The following is a 23,571-nucleotide window of genomic DNA, read 5'->3' on the forward strand; positions in this document are numbered from 1 at the left end:
CTTTTTTGACAGAAAAAAATACCCTTTCCAGAGGTTAAATTGTTGCAAAATTCTTAATTGGAAATAATACAAATTTAAAATATTCACAGATCAAAAGTATGATATATATAAGCTACTCTCTTCAGTGTTCACCAAGAGTCATTTTGTTCTGGGGGGTCAATTTTTCTCTTCATGTCCTTTTTAGTAAATTGTAAAAGAGTTTGTTTTAGGTTCTACATTTTTATCAAACTTTGTCGCATAGGCTTTATGATGTACAGAGCAATGATAACCTTGAATTATCTTGAAAGCTGAATGGAATTCTTCACTTCATCGGGGTAAGAATCTACTGAATAACAGAAAAACTACCAAATCCACTATTCCCTATGATAATACACGACAGATTTTACCTGATGCTTAACCTTAAGCAAAATACACTGAGGGAGACTTTGAGAAGACTGGGTAATAAAAGGAGGAAATAGAAAAAGTGAAACGCATGAGTTGAGTAAAAAGAGGACCACAGAAGGTAACAGTTTTACTCTCTAGATGCTTAGGTTTTCTTGGTCACTTTCAGACAACGTCGTCTCCTCGGTAAATATAGATGGCTCCAGCAGCCTGAAGTGCTCATTTAGGGCTGGAAGTGACCTGAGCAGGCTATACATCCTTACACGCAGCTTCAGTGGGGTCATTGCTGGAAGCGCCCTCACTCGCCCAGCAGTTGACGACAGTGACTTCAACACTTGGGAAGCTTTACTCTGGAAGATTTTGGTTCTGACAGTGTGGAGGAAAAAAATTTGTATTCCCTGGCAAATAGAAGAAAAGTTTAATGTTAGATAAGTCTCGAGATACAGAATGAAGGAAGAAATTGGATTTCCCCCTGCCACCCACCCTTCTTCATGTGTAAGAACCTGAGTTTACCAGTCAGCTGTGTACTTCTTTGTCTAAGAGGATCAGGGCAATATTCTTCTCACATCTAAAGTGCTATATGTAAGCAGTAGAGTTAAGAGACCTGAGTTCAGGTCCCCATTTGCCACATGTTGGCTGTGCAATCGAGAGACTTTTTTTCCCTCCTGACACCAACCAATCCTGACGCCAAATATGTGTCCTAGAATTCAATTCAATTCAATTCTGACACTAACTACTCAGAGTTCGTGTCAGACCCTACAGGTGAAGGGCTCAGTGCCACAAGATGCCCTCACTAGTGGTGCCAGTGATGAGTATTAGTCCCCGGGCTATCCACACTTCTGTCCAACTTGGCTACTGCCTCCCCACTTCAGGTTTGATAATTTGCTAGAAAGACTCCCAGAACTCACTCAGGAAAGAGTTTTACTTCCTATTACCTGTTTATTATAAAGGATACAACTCAGGAACAATCAAGCAGAAGATATTACAGGGCAACAGCATGCAGCTTCCATGCCCTCTCTGAGTGTGTCACCCTCCCAACACTTTGATCTGCTCACCAACCTGAAAGCTCTCCAAAACCCTTCTTTTAGGGGTTTTTATAAAGGTTTCATTACATAGGTGTGATTGATTAAATCATTAGCGGTTGGTAAATGACTCAGCATCCAACCTGTCTCCCATTCCTGGAGATTGTGGAGTGGGGCTGGAAGTTCCAAGCTTCTAATCAAGCCTCGGTCTTCCTGGTGACCAGCCGCCATCCTGAAGCTATCTGGGGGCCTCCGCCACTGGTCATCTTATTGGCATGCAAAAAACACTCATTACTCCCTCCAGGGAGTCCAAGGGTTAGAGGAACTGTGTGCCAGGAACTGAGGACAAAGACTAAATATTGATTTTTTAGTATACCACAGTAACTTTGCTCTTTTTCTGACGTCTATGATCTTCAGTTTCCTAATGGGGCAGATTGACAGTTACAGTTCTAACGTTCTATGATTCTACATTTCTTGGAATTTTGGTAAAATAACTAGAAATCTGGCATATTTAAGGACCCAAAAAAATTTTAAGTACTTCTATTCATTGCCTTTCTGTACTTTATATATGAAGACCAGATGTGCACAAGGACTGAACACTATTTTCTATGCATTTTTAAACGTATAGAACCACTTATTGCAGTCCTATTAATACCAGACCCTTGCTTTTCATTCAATCTTCATCATTTAATGCTTCTCACTTAGTCCTAATTTTAGAATAAGCTTTATTACCCCATGTAACAGATAAGGAAACTATAGCTCAGATAAATTAAGTAACTTGCCTAAAATCACCCAACCAGTAATCAGTAAAGTCTGGAATTTAACTATATGTTTGGCTCCAAAACTCCTCTATCTAGTACACTACTCTGCCTCTTGCTTGTATCTGTAATAGAAAGATTATGTGATGTGTATTATAGCATCTAAAAGACCCCTGATAATTCCTCATTAATATCCTTTGTGGAAAAACAGATTAAAAACATTTGTAGTTGAGTTGAGAGTATTGTGCCAATGTCCATTTCTTGATTTTGACAATGTTATCCAAGATGTTATCATTGGGACAAACTGGGCAAAGAGTACATGGGAACTCTGTACTATCTTTGCAACTTCTTATATAAAACTATTTCAAAACAAGAAAGTTATTTAAAAAAAATTCATGGATGTCTCCCAGATTGGCATCTATTAGGCCCCAAGCTTTAAAAGGATTATTTCTAGAATCATATCCTATGAATACCATTATAGGAGACTTCTGGTGCTATGGTTAGATAACTCTGAGAGTTTGACTAAGAAAATCAATACATATTGGCAAGAGATAGACAAATTCTCTGGCCAAAAACAGGAAGATTAACTTGATTGTTACCCAATGGATGGTATCTCCTTTCCAGAAGAAGGCCTTGATGACACAAGGAAATATGCAATGGGACATGGTTTTCAGGAGGACAAAAATGGCCACTGGACATCCTGATTGTTCAAGGTAGAGAAATTTGTTTCAGAGACATGAAAAATGTTGCTAGAGAAGCATCCTCTTTGCGGAGTACACTATTTTACCTGGATTTCCCAGAATCTAAACTCTAAGGTAAAGATAAGACTACATAGAATTTCTAGTTGTACAATGATTGGGAAAAGACCTAGACCATGGAGAATCCATAAAGATACCATTCTGAGGGACTCTGTCTGAATGGACTCCCAATATTTCTGTGCTCCCTAAAATCCCAAAGATATTATCTGAAAAGACAAAATGTATGGGGCAAACTAATATTCACTAGTACAAAGATCAAATTGTACCTTTTCAGTAACAGCTGTAGCATTCAGTAAATGTTTATTAGAATTATAGATTATTCTAAATCTAGAAGGAGGCTTCCAGGTGAACTAAGAGTTGTTCCTACTCTTTAGTATACGTAACAATCGCCTGAAGATTCCTAGCTCTTACCCCACAGGTTCTGACTGGGTAGGTAAGGGCGAGGCCCAGGAATCAGCATTTTAACACATTATGTAAATTCTGGTGTAGGAAATATTCAAACCCACTTTGTAAAATACTGTGTTAATGTTAACAGCCCCCCTTCATTTTATATTTTATATGCCTCACTCAGAAAGGTTGTGTGACTTTCCTAAAATCATATGAATCATTCATTGTAAAGCTGGAAGACAGCTTAAATCTCCTGACTTTTAGTCCAGTACTCTTGCCACATGGCCACCTTCAATTTTACCATAAAGTAGTAACTTTTTGTAATGAGCCTCTATTTTGTAATATACCTCTCTCATGCATGGAAAAGAGAATATCTTTGCCTAGACTTTCTTTTAGATACTTTTCTAAATTACTGGTCACTCCAGGTGACAAATCCATGACTCAGCTGGCAATCCCAGACTAAGCTTATACTGCTTACTGCCCTTCTGGGGAGCTTCCGTCAGGTGTTTCAAACAGTAAAGGTCTGCCTTATATCCATTCAAATTTGGTGGCAGGCACACATCTATTGTTTAATGGAGTTATTCTCAAAAAGCACTGGAGAGGGCTGCTTGGGATACAGGCTGAGACCTGCAAACATTAAACCTGGCGGTAGCAATTCAGTCAAGCAGCTCCCCACATTGCACTCTACAGACTCTCCATCATTGTGGTCAAGCCAAACTGACCTAATGCCATTCCCAATGATTTCCATTTTTTGTATCAGACGTCCCTCCTCAATGATATTTGACCAGAGCCAAAAACAACCAATACTGAAACAATCATCAAATGCTACAGTTATTTCATAAAATATTAGAGAAGTAATAGCCCATCCCAGTATCAAACCAGATGTTATCTACTGTGAAAGATACACACAAGGTATGTTTCTTATGCTAGAGAACTGATAATCTAGTTGAGATGAGGCTTGTACCCACAGAAAGTTAATTTTTGAGTACAAGGGAAAAAAGGGACAAATGAACTTACAAGACTACAATAATTCTATTGCATTTGGTAACAGATTTATTTAATTCATAGTTAAATTAATAAATCTAGAATTAAAAATCATCACTTTAGGGACTTCCCTAGTGGTCCAGTGGTTAAGACTCCACGCTTCCAATGCAGGGGGCACAGATATGATCTCTGGTCGGGTAACTAAGATCCCACATGCCACACACTGCAGTCAAAAATAAATAAATTTTTTAAAGACATTTTAAATTGTTTAAAAAACATCATTGTAAGGGATTAAAGCCTATAAGTAAATAATCTACGTGGACAGTATCAATGTCACTTTCCCGGGTTTTATTATATATTATACTTATATAAGATGTTATCACTGGAAGAGCTGGGTGAAGGCTAAGGTAGGAACTCTCTGCACTATTTTTATAACTTCTTATGCGTTCAAAATTATTTCAAAAAATATTCTAAGGGATGACATAGGAGTGGGAAGAACCAAAAAAATAAATTCTGACCTTTCTCAGCCTTTTTTCCACAACATAAAATCTCAATAAGTCTATAGAATTTCAAAGAAAAAAAATTATTGCCAAGCATTATATGCCAAACCAATCTGGGGTTCATGTGCCATGGTACCTAAAGAAAAATTATCAGCTAGGAAAGTCCTCATTAATATTTACTAACTATCCATTAAATAATTACTCCAAAATATGCTATCATAAATGAGAAATTCATTGAAATTAAAAAGTCAAAATAATATGACATCCTAACAAAGAAGACTGGCAAATGGCATTGAAACTATTTAAGTATAAGAAAATGCAGTTAGTACAATTATCAAACAAAATCCAGATAATATAAATACTTCTTGAAAGAAAATAATGTAGACAGTAAAATTTAATGACAATAATTGTATGATACATTTTAAATTGTACCAATAAAACAAGGAGACAAGAAGCAGCTAAATTGTGTTCATATTACTATCTTTAAACGGGAGGAATCCTATATATAAGATAGACAACTAATAAGGAATATGGCACAGAGAACTCTACTGAATATTCTGTAATAACCTATATGGGAAAAGAATCTAAAAAAGAATGGATATATGTATAACTGATTCATTTTGCTGTATACCTGAAACTAACACAACATTGAAAATCAACTATAATCCAATTAAAAAAAAAGGGAGGAATCAATAGATATTGTTTTACTTTGGAAGCTGAAAATTGTATCTTATGAATTGTGTTAATGTTTAATAAACAAAAATAATAATGGAATGAAAATGTTCTAATTGGAGAAGTTAAATAAAAGAAAACAATTTATATAGCACAATATATAAAACAAAGAAAGAAATCATGGATATGTGTAAAAAAAGAAAATAAGATGACAATAAAAGCAAACATATGTTTTGATAACCAATATTTATCTACACAGATAAAAGTTTAACTTTTTAAATAAATAGAAAAACAGTGAGAAAATGATTTTAAAAATACAGTCTAAATATATGGGTTCTAAAAAATGGTAAGTCAAAAACAAAGTGACACAGAAAGGTTAATGACAAAAGAACTGGCATAAATAGATTAGATAAGATCACATAAAAACAAATTAGAAGTTGCTACATTAATATATGGAAAACTAGATTTCAAGATAAAATAGGACTGAGAGTGACTTGTTATATTGATGAAAGGTATTATGTACCAGAAATATACAACATCCATGAATTTTTAGAAAATGATAATACAGCATTAATTTGTATAAAGACAAACAGTTAAACATAAGAAAAACTGGTAGAAAAGTGTAAAAGGGAACTTTACATGCCTTTTTGATGAACACGTTAAAGGTAAATAAGATTTTACAAAAGATAACTTGAAAACTATACCCCATTGAAAAAAGTACATATGTGACATATGAAAATATTGACAGAAAGTAATCTCAATAAACATTAAATTGAAAATTTTTTATAGTAATAACAATCTACATAAAATTTTAGGAATTATTCCTTTGCTTTCAGGGTTAGAGGTCTGGAGCTTAAGAAGCAAGCTCTCACTAAGGAATGCCTTTTCGTGCCTCACATAGGTGGTCTAGTGATCACATTTGTTCACACAAATGATCCTGGTGCAGGGTGTGTAGTTTAGAAGAAGGGTACTTTCCACTGTTGTGGGGAATGTAAATTGGTGTAGCCAATATAAAACATGGTATGGAGGTTCCTCAAAAAAACTAAATATAAAACTACCATAGGATCCAGCAATTCCACCCCCAGGCATACATCCAAAGAAAACAAAAACACTAATTCAAAAAGATACGTGCATCCCAATGTTTGTAACAGTATCATTTACAATAGCCAAGATATGGAAGCAACATAACTGTCCATCCACAGATGAATGGATAAAGAAGATGTGGTATATTATTACTAAAAAATTGGAGGATATCTCCCATAACCTTAAAAAACAAATAAGATGTGGTATATATGTACAATGGAATACTACTCAGCCATAAGAAGAATGAAATTTTGCCATTTGCAACAACATGGATGGACTTGGAGGGTATTATTCTTAGTGAAATAAGTCAAACAGAGAAAGACAAACTTTATATGATATCACTTCTGAGCGGCATCTAAAAAATAAAACAAACTAGTGAATGTAACAAAAAAGAAATAGACTCACAGATATAGAGAACAAACTAGTGGTTACCAGTGAGGAGAGGGAAGTGAGGATAGGCAAAATAGAGGTAGGGATTTAAGAGGTACAAACTACTAGGTATAAAATAAATAAGCTATGAGAATATATCGTACAACACAGGGGATATAGCCAATATTCTATAAAAACTATAAATAGAGTATAATCTTTAAAAATTTTGAATCACTATAATACACACCTGAAACTTACACAATATTGTAAATCAACCATACCTGAATTTTAAAAAAAGAAATTAAAAAATAAGGATACTTTCATTATATTGAAGTATAATTCACTCTGCCAACTCAGAAAAGATGAAACCTTATATACTGAGGCAAAAGCCCTCGTAATATTTTTCATCAGAGTAAAAGGCAATATTCACTATGAGAAGAGGCATAGACTAAGAAGCACAGAGAGAAATTCCTGACTTCAGGGTAAGTCTTTCAATAATGCCTCCCTGTTTTATCTTAAATTTTTGACATTCCCCATATATAATACACAAATACAAAAGAATAAAAACAAAACTCTTCTGAGGTCAAACAGAATTTTTATTTTCATCTATTTTGGTTCATCTATATGATTATTTTTGCCATGATGAAAATCAGAAGGTGACCATAATCTTTAGTCTAAATGTTGAGCTTCTCACAGTAGATGCTCCCAAGATGTTAACAAAATGGTTTCCAAAGAAACAAAGAATATAACTCTTCAATTCAGATTTTTTTAAACAAAGTATGAATGGAATTATTAAAAAGATTTATTATTAAATATATTCCTGAGATAAGCCTCAAGGAATAAAAGTGTCTTCAATCCTATGTATGACTTATGTCACAAAAACAACTTCATATGGTTCTGCTCATATCAAATCAACCCTCTTGCAGATAACAACTATAAACTCTGGATGAAAATTTTTAAAAACTTATATGAAGACATTGAAGGACAAGCAAAAGCAGTCATAAACTAGACGGGGACTCTACACTTAGGAAAAAGGGACCTCCACTAGGTAAGTTTTCATATTTTGTTTTGTGTTTAATATCTTTTAGCCTGAAGTCACACCATAATCAGCCCCATTCAGGATGAGTAAACCTGGAGTTGAAATAGGCAGTCTTCTTAGGTTGAAAAAACAGAAGACAGGGTTTAGGGCAACCACAGCAGCTGGAAAGTAAGTAGCAATATGAATACCCAGGAGAAGACAGCAAGGAGGAGCTCCAGAGTCTATAAACTCTGCCCAAATCTCCGATTAACCTCCAAATTGTAAATGGATGGGGTGGACTCCAAGAAGCCCAGGTATGGCTAAAAACACTAAGTAGAGATTTCAGCTGCTGCCCACCCTAAGAAGAGGTAGAGTTTTCAATTTTAGTCCAGCTAAGTTAATTGCATGGCAACTCCACTCTTGGCAGGAGTATAACAGAATGCAGAGTTGCTACAGTGTAGTACCTATAATGCCTTGGAAATAATAAAAATTACCAAACATATGAAAAAACAGAAAAACATGGCCCAAACCAAAGAAAAAAAGCAATCAATGGAGAATGACCAAAATGACCCAGATGTTAAATTTAGCAGACAAGGACTTTAAAGTACTATTACAACATGCTTACAGATGTGCTCATAGAGTACAAAAGAAAATGTACTCATAAGGAGCCAAAAATAGGAAATGTAAGCAAAATGTACTACTATAAAAAATAACAAAACAAAAATTTGTAAACTAAAGAAGTACAATATCTGAAATAAAAATCACTGGATAGGCTCAATAGCAAACTGAAGATGACTTAAAAAAAATCAGTGTCCTTGAAGATAGATCACCAGGATGATCTAATCTGATGAATAGCAAGAAGAAAGAATGAGAAAGAATGAACAGAGCTCAGTAACACATAATTAGAGTCCCAGAAAGAGAGACAAGAGAGAATGGAACACAAAAACTATTTGAAAAAATAACAGTTGAAAATTTCTCACATATGATGACAGACATAAATTAACAGATTCAAGAAGTTCAGTAATCCCAAGCAGAATAAATGCAAAAAAATAAAATAATATCTGGGCATATTATAGTCAAAATGATGGAAGTCAAAGATAAAAAGAAAACCCCAAAAGCAACGAAAAGAAAGCAACACATTATACAACAGGTGAAAAAATAATGCAAAACATTGACAATGTCTCATTAGAAACTGGAGCCATTGTGAAATGACTTCTTCATAGTGCTAAAAGGAAAAAAAAACTCTGTCAAGTCATAATTCTATATCCAGTGAAAATATCTCTCAACAATGAAAGCTAAATAAAGATACTTTTAGATGAAAGAAAACTGAAAGAATTTTTCACTAGAAGATATATACTAAGAAATTATAAAGGGAAGCTTTCAGCCCCAAAGGACACAAAGTCACATGGAAATTCAGATCTTCAAGGAGGAATTAATAACACTGGAAATGTGGGTAAATATAAATACATTTTTCCTCTTAATTTCCTTAAAACACATATATCTGTTTAAAGCAAAAACAATAACTGCACTGTGAGATTTATAATGTATGCACATGTAGTATACAGACAACTATAACATAAAGGAAGGGAGAATAACAAGTAAGCTAATATTGTTCCAAGAGTCTCAGATTTTAGTGGAAGTGGTAAAATATTAACTCTGTTGAGTATGAAAAGTTAAGGATGTATAATGTGTCCCTAAATCAACAAAAAAATTCTAAGAGATATTGCTTAATAACCAACAAATAAATTAAAATGGAATCTTAGTAATACTAAATTTACCCAAAAGTAGGCAGGAAAAGAGGAACAAAGGAATAAAAAATAAAGTGGCAACAGAAAGCAAACAGTAAAGTGTTAGACATAAATTCATGCATATTAATAATTACATTAGCTCTAAACAGCCTAAACACTCAAGAGACAGAGATTGTCAGATGGATTAAAGGGTAAGATCCTCCTACCTGCTGTAAGATACATACTTTAAAGGCACACACAAAAAGTATAAAGGCACAGATAGGTTGAAAGTGAATGGATTAAAAAATATATATCATGTAACCAATATGCATAAGAAGGCTGGATATCAGATAAAGTAGACTTCATGACAAAGAGCATTGTCAGAGTTAAAGAGGGACATTTCCAAATGATCAAGTGTCAATTCACCCAAAGACATAATAATTGTAAATGTATACGCATCTAATAGCAGGACCTCAACATATGTAATGCAAAAATTGACAAAATTAAGGAAAGAATAAACAAATTCACAATCACAGTTGAAGATTTTAACACTCCTTTTTCAGCAATTGAGAGAACCAGACAAAAATATTGATAAGGACAGAAAATCTGTACAATACACAATACTAACAATCACTTTGATCCTATTGACATTTTTAGAACACTATACCTGACAACTACAGAAAATCATTCTTTTCCAAATTAAGTGTTTTGTTCACCAAGATAGAGTAGATGCTTGCTAGGCCATAAAATCACTCTCAATAAATTTAGAAGAATTAAAAGAAAAAATTTACACATAACTTACCAAGACTGAATCAGGAAGTAACAGAAAATCTAAATGGAGCAATAATGAACAAGAGGATTGAATCAGCAATTTAACATCTCACAACAAATAAAAGCCCAGGACCAGGGACTTCCCTGGTGGTGCAGTGGTTAAGAATTCGCCTGCCAGTGCAGGGGACACAGGTTTGTTCCCTGGTCCGGGAATATCCCACATGCTGCAGAGCAACTAAGCCCATGCGCCACAACTACTGAACCTGTGCTCTAGAGCCTGCAAGCCACAACTACTCAGCCCATGTGCTGCAACGACTGAAGCCCGCACCTAGAGCCCGTGCTAAGAAACAAGAGAAGCCACCGCAATGAGAAGCCTACACACCACACCGAAGAGTAGCCCCCACTCGTCACAACTAGAGAAAGCCCATGCACAGCACAAAGACCCAACGCAGTCAAAAATAAATAAATAAATAAATCTTTAAAAAAAAAAAAAAAAAGCCCAGGACCAGAAGGCATCACATTTGAGTTATACCAAACATTTAAAGAGAGAATACCAAACCTTCTGAAACTCTTCCCAAAAAAGTGAAGATGAAGGAACACTTCCAAACTCTTTACGGGGCCAGCATCACCCTAAAACTGAAGCCAGATAAGGACACTACAAGAAAGGAAAATTACAAGCCACACTCCTGATGATCATAGACGCAAAATCCTCAACAAAATATTAGCAAACTGAAATAAAAAATACATTAAAAGGATCATATCCCATGATCAAATGGGATTCAGCCCTGGGAAGCAAGAATGGTTCAACATATGCAAATCAATAAATGCGATACACCACATGAACAGAACAAAGGACAAAAATCAGGATCATTTCAACAGATGCAGAAAAAACATTTAACAAAATTCAGCATCATTTCATGAGAAAAACTCTCAACAAATTAGGTATAGAAGGGTTGTTCCTCAATATAATAAAGGCCACATATGACAAGCCCACAGCAACATCACACTCAGTGTGAAAATATAGTCTTTCCTCTAAGACAGGAATAAGACAAAGATGCCCACTCTTGCCACTTCTATTCAACTTAGTACTGGAAGTCCTAGTCAGAGCAATTGGCAGAAAAAAGAAATAACAGGCATCCAAATCAGAAAGGAAGAAGAAAAATTATCAGATGACATGATCTTAAATACAGAAAACCCAAAAGACTCCCCAAGAAAACTGGAACTAATAAATAAATTTAGTAAAGTTGCAGGATAAAAAAATAAACATACAGAAATCAGCCACATTTCTATACACTAACAACAAACTACCTGAAAAAGAAATTAAGAAATCAATCCCACTTACAACAGCATCAAAAACAATGAAATACTTAGAAATAAGTTTAACTGAGGAAAAACCTATACGCTGAAAGCTATGACAATGATGAAAAAGACTGAAGACAAAATAAATGGAAAGGTATCAGTGTTCTTAGATTGGAAAAATTAATATTGTGAAAATGTCCATACTACCCAAAGTAATCTAAAGATTCAGGGCAATCCTACCAAAATTCCAACAGTCTTTTTCACAGAAATATCTACCCTAAAATTTGAAGAAATGATCCTAAAATTTGAAATCATTATCTAGACAGGAAAACTGCACACCCATGTTCACTGCAGCATTATTCACAATAGTCAAGATATAGAACAATCTAAATGTCCTTTGATGAATGAATGAGTAAAGAAAATGCATGGTAGATACATGCAATAGAATATTATTCAGCCATTAAAAAAGAAGGAAATCCTGCCATTTGTGGCAACATAGATGGGCCTGGAAGGCATTATACTAACTGATATAAGTCAGACAGGGAATGACGAATATATATAGTATCACCTACATGTGGAATTTTTTTAAAGCCAATTTCATAGAAACAGAAAATAGAATGGTGGTTGCCAGGGGCTGGGGGGAGAGGTAAATGGGGGGTAATATAGGTCAAAGAGTACAAAATTTTCAACTCTAAAAAGAATAAGGACCCAATGTACAACATGGTGACTATAGTTGATAATACGGTATTGTGTACTTAAAAGTTGCTGAGTAGTTAAGCATTCTCACCACACACACACAAAATTTAACTCTGTCTTTAAAAATAATACAAATGAATTTATTTACAAAACATAAATAGACTCACCATCATAGAAAACAAACCTGTAATTCCCAAAGGGGATAGCAGGATGGGGTGGGGAGACAAATTAGGAGTTTGAGATTAACATGTACACACTACTATACAAAACATAGGTAACCAGCAAAGGACCCACTGTATATATAGCACAGGGAAGGTATATTCAATATCTGGTAGTAATCTATAATGAAAAAGCATCTGAAAAAAAATATATATATATAAAAAACTGAATCACTGTGCAGTACACCAGAAAGTAACACAGCATTGTAAATCAATTATACTTCAATAAAAAAAGAAAAAAATTAACTATGTGAAGTGATGAATGTGTTAGTTATTTTGATCATTCTATACGCATAGTGTATCAAATCAAGTTGTACATTTTAAAACATACAATTATAGTTGGCAATTATTCTCAATTATTCCTCAATAAAATTTTTTAAAGATAAGATAATCATAAAATTTCAAAAAAGAGAGGAAAATATTAAGCCAACTCCACAGGGGTCCAAGCTCCAGGGATCACTGTAACCATACTAACCAGGGTGAGGTGCCAAGAACCTGCTGCATGGCAGAAAGGGAAAGCAGGTGCTTCCCAAGCTAGCTGCTTGACAAAATATCTTCTGCTCAGAGAAGAGGGACTAACACTGGCCAATCCGATTACAATTACATTACGTGAATTCCAGCTCAGGAAAGGATATAGTAGGTGAGTCATAAAGTTTTTCTTCTCCTCTTCTCAGAGTGTATTAAAAATAGAGTCACCTAAAGGTAACTGTGCAATGAGTTTTAAGAAAATTTTGGTCCAGGTGATATCATCTCCACCACTCTATGACTTGCTACTTTCAGACTAATCTACACCATACCTGAGTAGTGTTGAAGCAGCAGAAAAAGCAGCTGAAGACGACCCTGATGCCATCATTATCAATTAGCATTAAATATGCCAGAATCCAGGTAATTCCAAATATGACTGCAATAGATAACGTGCTAATAATCTTCTTTAGGAATGAAATCTTCTTTGTGCTAAGTAAGAGAAAGCAAGAAAGGAAATACGGTTCATTCAGGGTTTTACTTATCAATATCATTGTTACCCTCCTATTGAAAATATGTATTCAGCTGCACATATACACTGTTCATTAAACAATATTATGCTTCAGGTGGAAAAACCTCTGTTACCCTGGATAAAAGAAAGAGAAAGAGAGGAAGGAAGGAAGGGCGGGAGGGAGGGAGGGAGGAAGAAAAGAAGGAAGGAAGACAGTGATATCTGCTTAAAAGCTCAGGCATAAACAGTTCCTTAAATACTACTGCAGGCAAATTTCACATAGAATCAACTTTTTCTTTGGAACTGAATTTGATTTTAGTGATTATAACTACTGGACCAGTAATTCCATTTTTGGGCATCTGGGACCATCCTATGCCATAATAGGTTGTTATTAGAATGAAAAATTATTGAAGCACAGAGTGATCTTCTTCCCTGTCATGCTAAGTCTATATCCCTGGAACCTGAGCTCAGCCATATGACTGACTTTGACCAGAGGGACATTAGCATTTGTTCCACAAACAGAGGCTTGAAAGCATTCTGCTCATCAGAGCATGACTTTTCTTATTGCTCTTTGGAACACAGAGAGTACAGTGTTAAGACGCCTGGACTGGTTTAATGCAGAATGAGAGACCACACACAGCACAGATGAGTTTTCCCAACTGAGCAGTTCCCACTCAATACCAACCAACCACCAATCATCAGGCATGAAAGTGATTTATCCTGGATTATCTACCAGCATTCAAGCCAGTCAAAACCAAAACAACTATCTGATCAACACACAAACTTATGACAAATAATAAATATTTATCATTCTAAGCCATTAAATATGGGGGTGATTTGTTAAACAGCAAAAGCTAACGGATACATAGAAGATAATCTGTTAAACAATTAAATTGTACCTTGCTCTTCATTGTAAATAAGCCAAATTAAGAACCATGAGCTATCAGTCAAAATTTTGTAATATTACAAATTTGTTTGATGTCTGTGGCCAAACTGATATTGTTTTGTATAAAGGAAATATAACTTAATTTACAGTTAGGCTAACAAGACTTCACCAAGGTTCTTCTGCATTGTTAAGAAAACATAGGTTTCAATGACTATCAGTGATAGTCTTTTCTCCATATTTCCCCTCAATATAGGTTATCATCCATACAGGAAAGATGATACTTACTCTTGGTTGGTAAAGTACACATTTAATATTACATTCTCACTAATGATGTTCATTCAAAATGGGTCTATTTGGTGACCAACAAAGTTCACAGATGTACTTACTTAGATAGTAAGTTTACCGGGGTTAAGCTGAGTCTTGTAGAAAGAATTAAGCCTGAACTCACAGCTTCATTAGTACTGTGTTCTAACCAATACATGCTGTGGAGTATGGAGGTCGGGAGAGTGCATGTGTTTAATAGTTTCTGTTCTTTGTCTCTCCAACTGAAAGCTCTTTCTGTACATCAGTGATGACAATGAAAATGCTTATTGGAGTCAGAAAGGTTACAGAGAGGAAAGAAGCAGTCTACCTGGGAACAGATAAACCAGAGAGCACACGCCCCATCTACAGGGAATGTGGGCCCAATGTTGTCAGATGTCCCAATTTTTTTCAAGAGAAAATATAATTTTTAAGTGAAATCTCCCAATTTTTATATGTTTGCAACTAATTTTTAAAAATGTAAAGCCATTATGTGATTCAGGCAACACGTGTAAACCATAACCTACAGTTTACTAGCTTCTAAAATGAAAATACAGTTACCAGCATCTCCTCACAACCTTCTCATATTTTTAATTATTCAAATCAGATTTCATGAATATTTGGGATTGAGGGATAAATTCTTTTTTCTTGATGTCTTTGGGTGTAGTTTTTAGTTAGGCTCATATAGCACCAAAGTATCTTAGGTAATGCAATAGACTCAAATTGTAGACTTGATGTTGTAAGATGAGAAGATCCACTTTCTGAGACAAAGTTTAAGAGAAGATCTGTCCTGCAAACCACATATCCTTGCTATTTCCCCAAAGTCTGAAAACTCTTCTAGGAGCTGTGGATGTGTTACTGTGCTATATTTAGTACCAGATGAGCCATGCCTTCCAGCTTCTCATTCACTGGGAATCGTACCTCTTCAGATTCTGATTATTCCTCCACAGCACTTTGACTGCAATGACAATAAATATAACAACATTGATGATGAGGATAATGGTCACAGGTAGGATGAATGACCACAACAATGGACTTGTTTTCAAGCCACTGCCTTCTTGAATTGCCAGCCAGCAGCTGTGGAGAGAAAAGAAATGATTTCAGCAGATTAAGAAAAGTATATACAAACTCTTCTCTATGCTGTTCACACCATCGACATTCACTCCACTGAAAGACCTGCTAAAAGTCGATCTCCCTTTGCCTTCTATATATTGGAGACGATTTTTAAGAATTCAACTGACTAGAAAAATGAAATGCCTTGATTCTGCCAAATTTCTCTGTGAGACAATATGGGCTAGCGGAAAGCAAGTGGGCTTTTGAGTCAGGCAGTCCTGAATTTAAATGTCACTCTCTGTCACTTACTAGGTGTCTGACTTTAGGTAAGTTATTGTTTATTTTTGAATATGTAGCGCACTCAGATGGCTCAAAATTTTAAAGGTACAAATCATCATAGAGAGTCAAGACCCCTTCTACAACTATCCCTAGTCACCTAGTTTTTATCTCCGGTGGTAGTCAATGTTTCTTGTGTATTCTTCCAGATTTAGGCTATGCATACATTGGCAAATGTATAGTTTTTCCTGTTTTTGAAGCAAATGATAACGTATTTCTATACCTTACTTAAAAACACATCTTGGAGATCACTCCATATAAGAATATAAAGATTATCCTCATGATTTTTTTACAGCTGCATATTATTCCATTATTTTGTTATACCATAAATTATTTACACTGTCTCTTATTAATAGGCATTTTTTAAAGTTTAATGTTTAAAAAAGATTTGAATGCTTCTTTAATCTCATTGTATCTGTTTCTGTTTTTGTCTTTTTGTTATTGTTGTTGGTAGTTTTGGTGGTATTTTTTTTCTCATCTATGAAGTCTAGTAATCATCTCCTGGCATTGTTGTAAGAATAAAATTCATTTAATAAGTATTTACAGAGTACATGCTATGTGCCAGACATTGTTGTAGATACCAAGATATTAGCAGTGAATGAAAAACCAAAATGCTTTTCTTTAGTGAATTCTAGTGCAGAAAAAAAAAAAAACCCTAATGATTTGATAAAATATACACTATATCAGATGTTAGCAAGTGCTGTGGAGAAAAATAAAGCAGGTAATGAGGGTAGGTATTACTATGTTTACATATGTGTGTCTGTGTGCCTGTGTGTGTGCATGGGGGAGCAGGAGAGGATGTGCTTCATTTTACATAGGGTGGTCAGGAAAACCCCTATGGAAAAAAGATGATACTTGAGTAAAGATCTTTAGTAGATGAGGCAGAAGGACATTTTTGGCAGAGGAAACAGCAAGCGCAAAGGCTCTGAGTTGAGAGCTTAAAGAACAGCAAAGAGGCTAGAACAGAGTATGAAAGTAGATGGGATTAGTAAAAAGATGCAAATTATGTCAGGGTTTTATAGGTGACTGCATGTACTCTTGGCAAGAAGGAGAAACTTGACATGATCTGTCTTTAATTTTAAAAGTATTACTTTAGGTAGATGCAGGGGTAAAAGAAGAACACACGCAAAAGGAGGAAATCAGCTAGGAGTCTACCGCAACAATCTGGTGGCTTGAACCCAGGGAAAGGAGATGTTGAGAAATTGTCTGATTCCAGATATGTTTAAAAGTAGAGCAAAAGGATTTATTGATAGGTTAGATGGGAGATAAAGAAGAGTTAAGAGTGACCCCAAAGTCTTCGGCTTGAGTACCTGGAAGGATGGAAATGCCGTCAACTGAGTCAGGGAAAATGACAAGAGGAGCAGGTTTGGGAGGGAAGACCAGGAGATGTCCACTTGTTCCAGCCAAGTGAAGGGGTCAGGTAGGCAGTAGGGTTTTAACCAAATTATGTGAGAAGCCCTGGTACATATTTGGCAATCAATTAATGTCTGTTTTCTTTCCCTTATAGATAAAACACCATTATTATACATGCCAAAGGATTTCTAAGTTGTTCTACATTAGAATGTTATCGTTTAAATTATTAGAAATCATATCTCTAGTCTGAATGACCTAGAAGGAAATTGGGATGATGTTCAGATCTCTGTAATGAATTTTAAAAATGAAAAAGTGTGCCTTCAATCCATTAATAGATAGATTAGGTCCAGCCTTAAATAAAATGGTGAGAAAGAGCAAAAATTATCTTCAGGATTTTTGGCTTCCCTGTGCCTTCATCTGTAACCAAAGGACAACCCTCCTGCCATGCTCAATCTCATAATCCCCTACACAGAAGAAACAGGAGGGCACTTGGCTAAGAATTTAACAAAATCCTGCCGAGAAGTACTTTCAAATCTCTAGACAATTCTTTGGTGACTAAGCAAGTGGCCATCACAGTGTTAAATTAAAAAAGATGGACAAATTTCTGACCCAGGCAGCCTAGAGAAACACACCTTAAAAGGGGAGGACAGGATAGAGAAAGAAAACGAACTTCCGAACTCTAATGGATAAAGACAGACTTGCAAATTATGAAAAAATTTAGACAAATTTTTATCTTTATCTGTATAAGTCATGAGTTTTTTAAACTTCAGACAACACAATTTCTAAGTATCACTATCTGTACTATAGACCTGTGTGCGTATGCATACAAATGTCTGTAAGGGTCCTAAGTTACCTCACACAGGTGGGGAGACCCAGACAGGAAACAGGCTTGCGTGCCTGTGGGCCAGCAGGAGGTGTGCACTAGGAAGGGACACCTCCTCACCTCCTCCAGCCTTTGTATCACTTGGAGAGATAGTCATGCTGGATTTGTTTTCATGAGCCTCTCCCTTAGTTATTCTGAATCTAATAACCCAGATTTTGACACACAGACTGCTAAGGACACAGATGGATCCTCCATGCAGGCTACTCCCTTGTAGGAGTGGGACTTCTAGAATTGAGATTGGAGAGTCACAAGGTCAAGCTTGAATCTAACAAACAGCTATGAACCTGAGGTCTGGAGAGCATCATAGGTAAACCTCAGATGAAGCGTTTAACTCCTTGGTAATTTTGTCATGAAACATGGGGAAAGACAGCTGTAGCGGATATAGCATACACTTACAGAAAACTCTCCCTCGTACATTATAATTCCCCAATGGTTACCTCAACCCTTCAGGGAAGTCTGAAACAGCCTACATGGTGGGACAGAGATCTGGGAGACAGAGCATTAAACAGGAGTGTGGCCTTCCCTGCAGTCACCCTTTAATTGAGTCCTGGTGGAGATAGCAGTACATCAAGGGAACTGGGTTTAGGGGTTTCGGGTATGACTGGCAGAACTGGGAGCCTAGGTGGGGAGACAGGGAGTACGATATATTGAGGAGCAACTTCTGGGAGGATAACTCAAGAAAACCCAAAAAAGTCCCTCCTCATTTTAAATGCATCCTGAAGAAATGTGAGCCTTGATGCATGTATAGAGGATGGAAAGGCCCGGATAAGGGTCCATGATGAAGCTGATATTCACGTTACACATCATTTCCCTTGTTCCCAACTCTTATTATCAGTTGCCTAATGTCTTCCCTAACATCTAATACTGTACTCAGGAAAGAATCTGCTCTCAATTATTTACAGCTCAGTGTGAATAAATTTAAGACAGCAGGCTTCTTTCTACTGCAGACTTCTATAGGAGTAGGCCCAGCCCTGTGGCTGGGTTAGGGTAGGGAATTAATAATAATGCAATTTGAGATGAATTACCTCTCCCATGAGATATCTGCATTTTACTCCTGATCTCTAATTGTGGAATTAAAATTTTAAACTCAGTAAAAGATATTTAACCCCAATTAAACAGAGAAAATAGTGTCTGGAGTATGTGGCTCCTAAAATCAAGCCAGGCAGTTAACTCCATTCTGCACTTGGTCTTGGTCAGCCATGGAAATACTTAAGCACCCTGACACCACACCCTTCCATTAGGTATACTTGCACATTTCCAAGAGTTTTGTTTTGATTTGAGTTGGTTTGGGACTTAAGGCAGAATCCAGGGATCAGGGTGGTTAAATTTATAAAATAAGAAGGGAAGATAAATTACAGAGCAGTTGCCATTTGGTAGCAGAAATACACATAGAGTTCAACCCAGCTTTCTTCTCAATCTCCCCACATAGAAGGCAAATAGCATGCATTCAGGTACTTCCATTTTTGACAGCTAATTATTCACGCTGGAGTCCCAGGGAGAATTTGTGTGTTATAAATCATCGTGAAATACTCATTTATTATAATCATATCAACACAGAATTGGTTCATAAGCATGGATAGTGCTCTTCAAGTTATAAAATACTTTCACACTTGCTTGACCCTTCACAGTAACCCCAGAGCACGTACTACTATTACTGTTATTCCCATTTTCTAGATGAGAAAACTAAGATAAGGGGTTACTAAGCATCACACTTCTTGTGTCCTCTGATTTTCAGACTTAAAGAAGACAAATTTAATTTTAAGAAGTTCACATTTAGGAGATAATTACTTTAGAAATTAGAAGATAATTACTTGCTTAACAAAAGGATTTATCATAGGAAATTTTCAAGTCACCGTATTTAAAATATAATGTGTTCTTTGAGAATTAGAAATATACAGTTATAATATGACAATTATAAAGTGAGATACATATTACAGTGACACTGGGACTCAATGTCACTGAATAGCTATACTCTTACATCAAAGAAATGGACATTTAAAAAATATAAACTTACATTTCCTCTTGCCGGTAGTCTAACTCCCACGGTGAATTATTCCCACTCTGAGAATAAATAATTCCCACCGTCACAGCTACCACTATAGCTGGGAGTCCTATGTGATAAACAGAGTCACAGAATTAATAATTTACCCAAGACCGGGATTAATTACAAAAGACCATGAATAAATTATACGTCTGACCTTTTTCAGAATGTATTGTTCTTTCCACTACAGACAATGCACTGAATGATCCTACAAATGTACGTCAACAGTGGACATGGTTTTTCTGTTTTCCTTTCCCTATCAGTGTTGGCTATACATATCAATCCCATACTATTTCTGATTTCTTTGTAACTCTTACCACAATTTCCACTCTTAAATGGCCTAATTCCTCTTTCACTTGAATAAATTTAAATATAGATAACAGTAAAACAACTCTCCTTTGCTGGAACTCATTGCATTTTTCAAATTATTTTTCTTAAAAGAGTCACTCTGACTGTCTTGAAACATTTCTTTTAAAGTAGCTAGGAAGTTTATATGTGCTAAATCTCAAGTCAAATTAATAGCGATGTTAGTGAAATGAACATCTTGAAATTAGCTCATGATGTATCTAGTACAGCTGAGCTGATCACATCTGCCTTCTTCACAGAAGACACTCCTTCACTAGACAGAAGGCACTCTTAGTGATTGCTGGATTTCCCATCTTCCCTACCTTAAGGCCTTGGACTTAGGTCTTCAATAGGTGCCTGTTTAAATGATTTCAACAAAATTAAACTCCTGAGTAAGTGGAGAAGCAAACACCTACCCCATCCAATTAAAGAGATGAAAAGAATGAAATGCTGAGGAAGAGGCTTCATGGTCCTAATTAGAAGAAAATAGAGCTGGATAGCACTGAGTCCCATCCAGGTGAATGTCACTAACACAAAGTAGTGCAGCAAGGCAGCAATCACAGTGCACGCAGGATTCGAGACGACAACAAGGTCATGTCTGAGAATTTCATTATCACTCGAGTCAGTATTATTGGTGCCACTATTAGTTGTCTTTAAGTTCTTATTGGAGTTTTCAATTCCAAACACAAAGAGGAGGTTGAAAATCAACATTGATACGCACAGATTGACCACCACCCAGGTTATTGATGTTTTTCTGACTTTCCTGAAAATAAACATAATTAAATCAACAAAACAACTACAAAAAATAAATTCTAGAAGTCATGAGGGAACAAAAGAATATTATCACCCACTGTAAATCTAGCTCATAGCCCAGTGGGCCAGCTGGTAAACCAACCTTCCCAACTACACCAGAAAAACACTCTCTTCTCTTAACTCATTCCCACAACAAAGTGAGTTCGAGAAAACAGGTTGATTCCTCCTTTCTTGAAACTGTCTTCTAATCAAAGGTGAAAGCTGTTCTCCAGAGATGCCCTCCCGTGAACTCTACCTCCCAGAATTTATGCGCAGGGTAGCCTCCTCCCAGGGCTGGCCAGTGATGATACAACTAATGGAATACAGCAAAAGGCCTGGCAGCCAGGACCAACTTCTCCATCAGACACAGTGGTGCTTAGCGTCCACAATACGTTTATGCTTCATGGCCTACAACGAGGTCTTCTAATGTAAAACATGCCAGAGGACTGTTCCTTCAACTGAAGATATAATTTGTGGGTGCAGAACCAAGTGCTCTTTAAAACTCATGACATGTCACAGTTCTCTGTATATTATGGTATACAGTCCTGTATTAAAGGAAGATATAAAATTTCCATTCACTACTATCTAGACCCTTCTGGATTTTTCAGACCATAAGGCCTCTTGAAACAAATATTTCCCCTATTAATGTGCTTAAAGTCCTAACATCTTCAAGTATTTCTCTGTTTGTAACATCTCAGAATTTGACAAACAAATCTATTTGCCAATTATACATCCTTTAGGGTCCTTCCATAGCATTCCACCATGGTCCTTCTTAGTCTTTGAATCTCCACACTGAATAAAAACCTTATATTAAAACAGAACTATGTCCATCCTCATGATATTTTAGTTGAGATTTTCTGGATAACTCAAAATTTCCTTAAGTCTTCTGAAAGGTTTAATAAGCAGAACTGCAAAAAGCATTCAAAAGAATCCATTTATATAAAAAGAAAGTTTCTAAGTTTTCTCCAACTTCAAATATAAATTATCTACAGAGATTACAGGCTATTTTCAAATAGGCTATTTTCAAATAGGTTATTTTCAAATGGGTCTTCTGTATATTACTATATTCTGTGCATTTTTATTATATGCACAGAAACATGTATATGTGTAATTGTATATATTATCTATAGCAGCCAAACTGTGCTAAAAACATATTGATAGAGGATGCAAAAAAAATATGATGACAATTGGAAGGAGTGAGATTTTAGGCAAAGAAACTATTGGGTTGGCCAAAAAGTTCATGCAGGTTTTTCCGTAACAACTTACAGAAAAACCCAAATTTTTGGCCTACCCAATACTTAAGCAGCTACCACAACTTATTCACATGGGAACAAATGATTGTCTGTTTTAGTGTCTTTTCAAAGGAAAAGACAAATACAAGAGCCATTTCACTTTACATGACAGACTTGTAATTGCATGGCATATAATTTTCCTTCAAGGCACTTACCACAATTTGTAATTATATATGTCCTCTCTACATATTTGTATAGTGTCTGTCTTTCCCGCCCCAAGAATGTAAATTCCAAGGAAGAGGGGAGTTTATCTGTCTTGTCATAGTTTTGTATTTATCTCCTCACACGTTGCCTGGCAAATAGTAAGCACTCAATGTAAAAATTTTCAACGAAGGGCAAGAGACTCATTAATGGTGAAAGGTAAAGAACATAATCAAAAATAATTCTGGCTCTTTGGACAAATGGCTGATTCTAAGTATGGGGCAGAGAAAGGGAACGATGTATCTGGATCACCTTGCTGTGCCTTAAGTAAGAAAATGCTTACAGACTGATAGGGACATGAGAAAACAACATGAAGGGACTCCCTCCAGCTACACTGGAGAGTACACTTCTTTCTGAAGTAATACAGTGACTAAATATAGAAAGGATGATAGATTAGAAGAAGGAAGGATCATCAGTGAATACCAAAAACACTGAGTAAAAGCTGAGGAACAGGATAATCACACGGTCTCAAA

At 35.8% G+C, this 23,571-nt stretch overlaps 1 protein-coding gene across 1 annotated transcript in view; it reads right to left on the bottom strand.

Moving 5' to 3' along the window:
* Nucleotides 1-518: 518 nt before the first annotated feature.
* Nucleotides 519-23,571, bottom strand: part of ADGRG7 (adhesion G protein-coupled receptor G7) — a 62,797-nt gene continuing 39,744 nt past the window's right edge. Inside the window, exons 12-16 of the mRNA XM_057696415.1 lie at nucleotides 21,230-21,576; nucleotides 20,442-20,538; nucleotides 15,724-15,879; nucleotides 13,441-13,597; nucleotides 519-779 (exon numbers count right to left, since the gene is read on the bottom strand). Coding sequence (XP_057552398.1) covers nucleotides 519-779; nucleotides 13,441-13,597; nucleotides 15,724-15,879; nucleotides 20,442-20,538; nucleotides 21,230-21,576 — 1,018 coding nt within the window. The remainder of the gene's footprint in view (nucleotides 780-13,440; nucleotides 13,598-15,723; nucleotides 15,880-20,441; nucleotides 20,539-21,229; nucleotides 21,577-23,571) is intronic.

The sequence above is a fragment of the Hippopotamus amphibius genome, chromosome 10, assembly GCF_030028045.1.
Source record: "Hippopotamus amphibius kiboko isolate mHipAmp2 chromosome 10, mHipAmp2.hap2, whole genome shotgun sequence".
In the NCBI taxonomy this organism is placed as follows: domain Eukaryota; kingdom Metazoa; phylum Chordata; class Mammalia; order Artiodactyla; family Hippopotamidae; genus Hippopotamus; species Hippopotamus amphibius.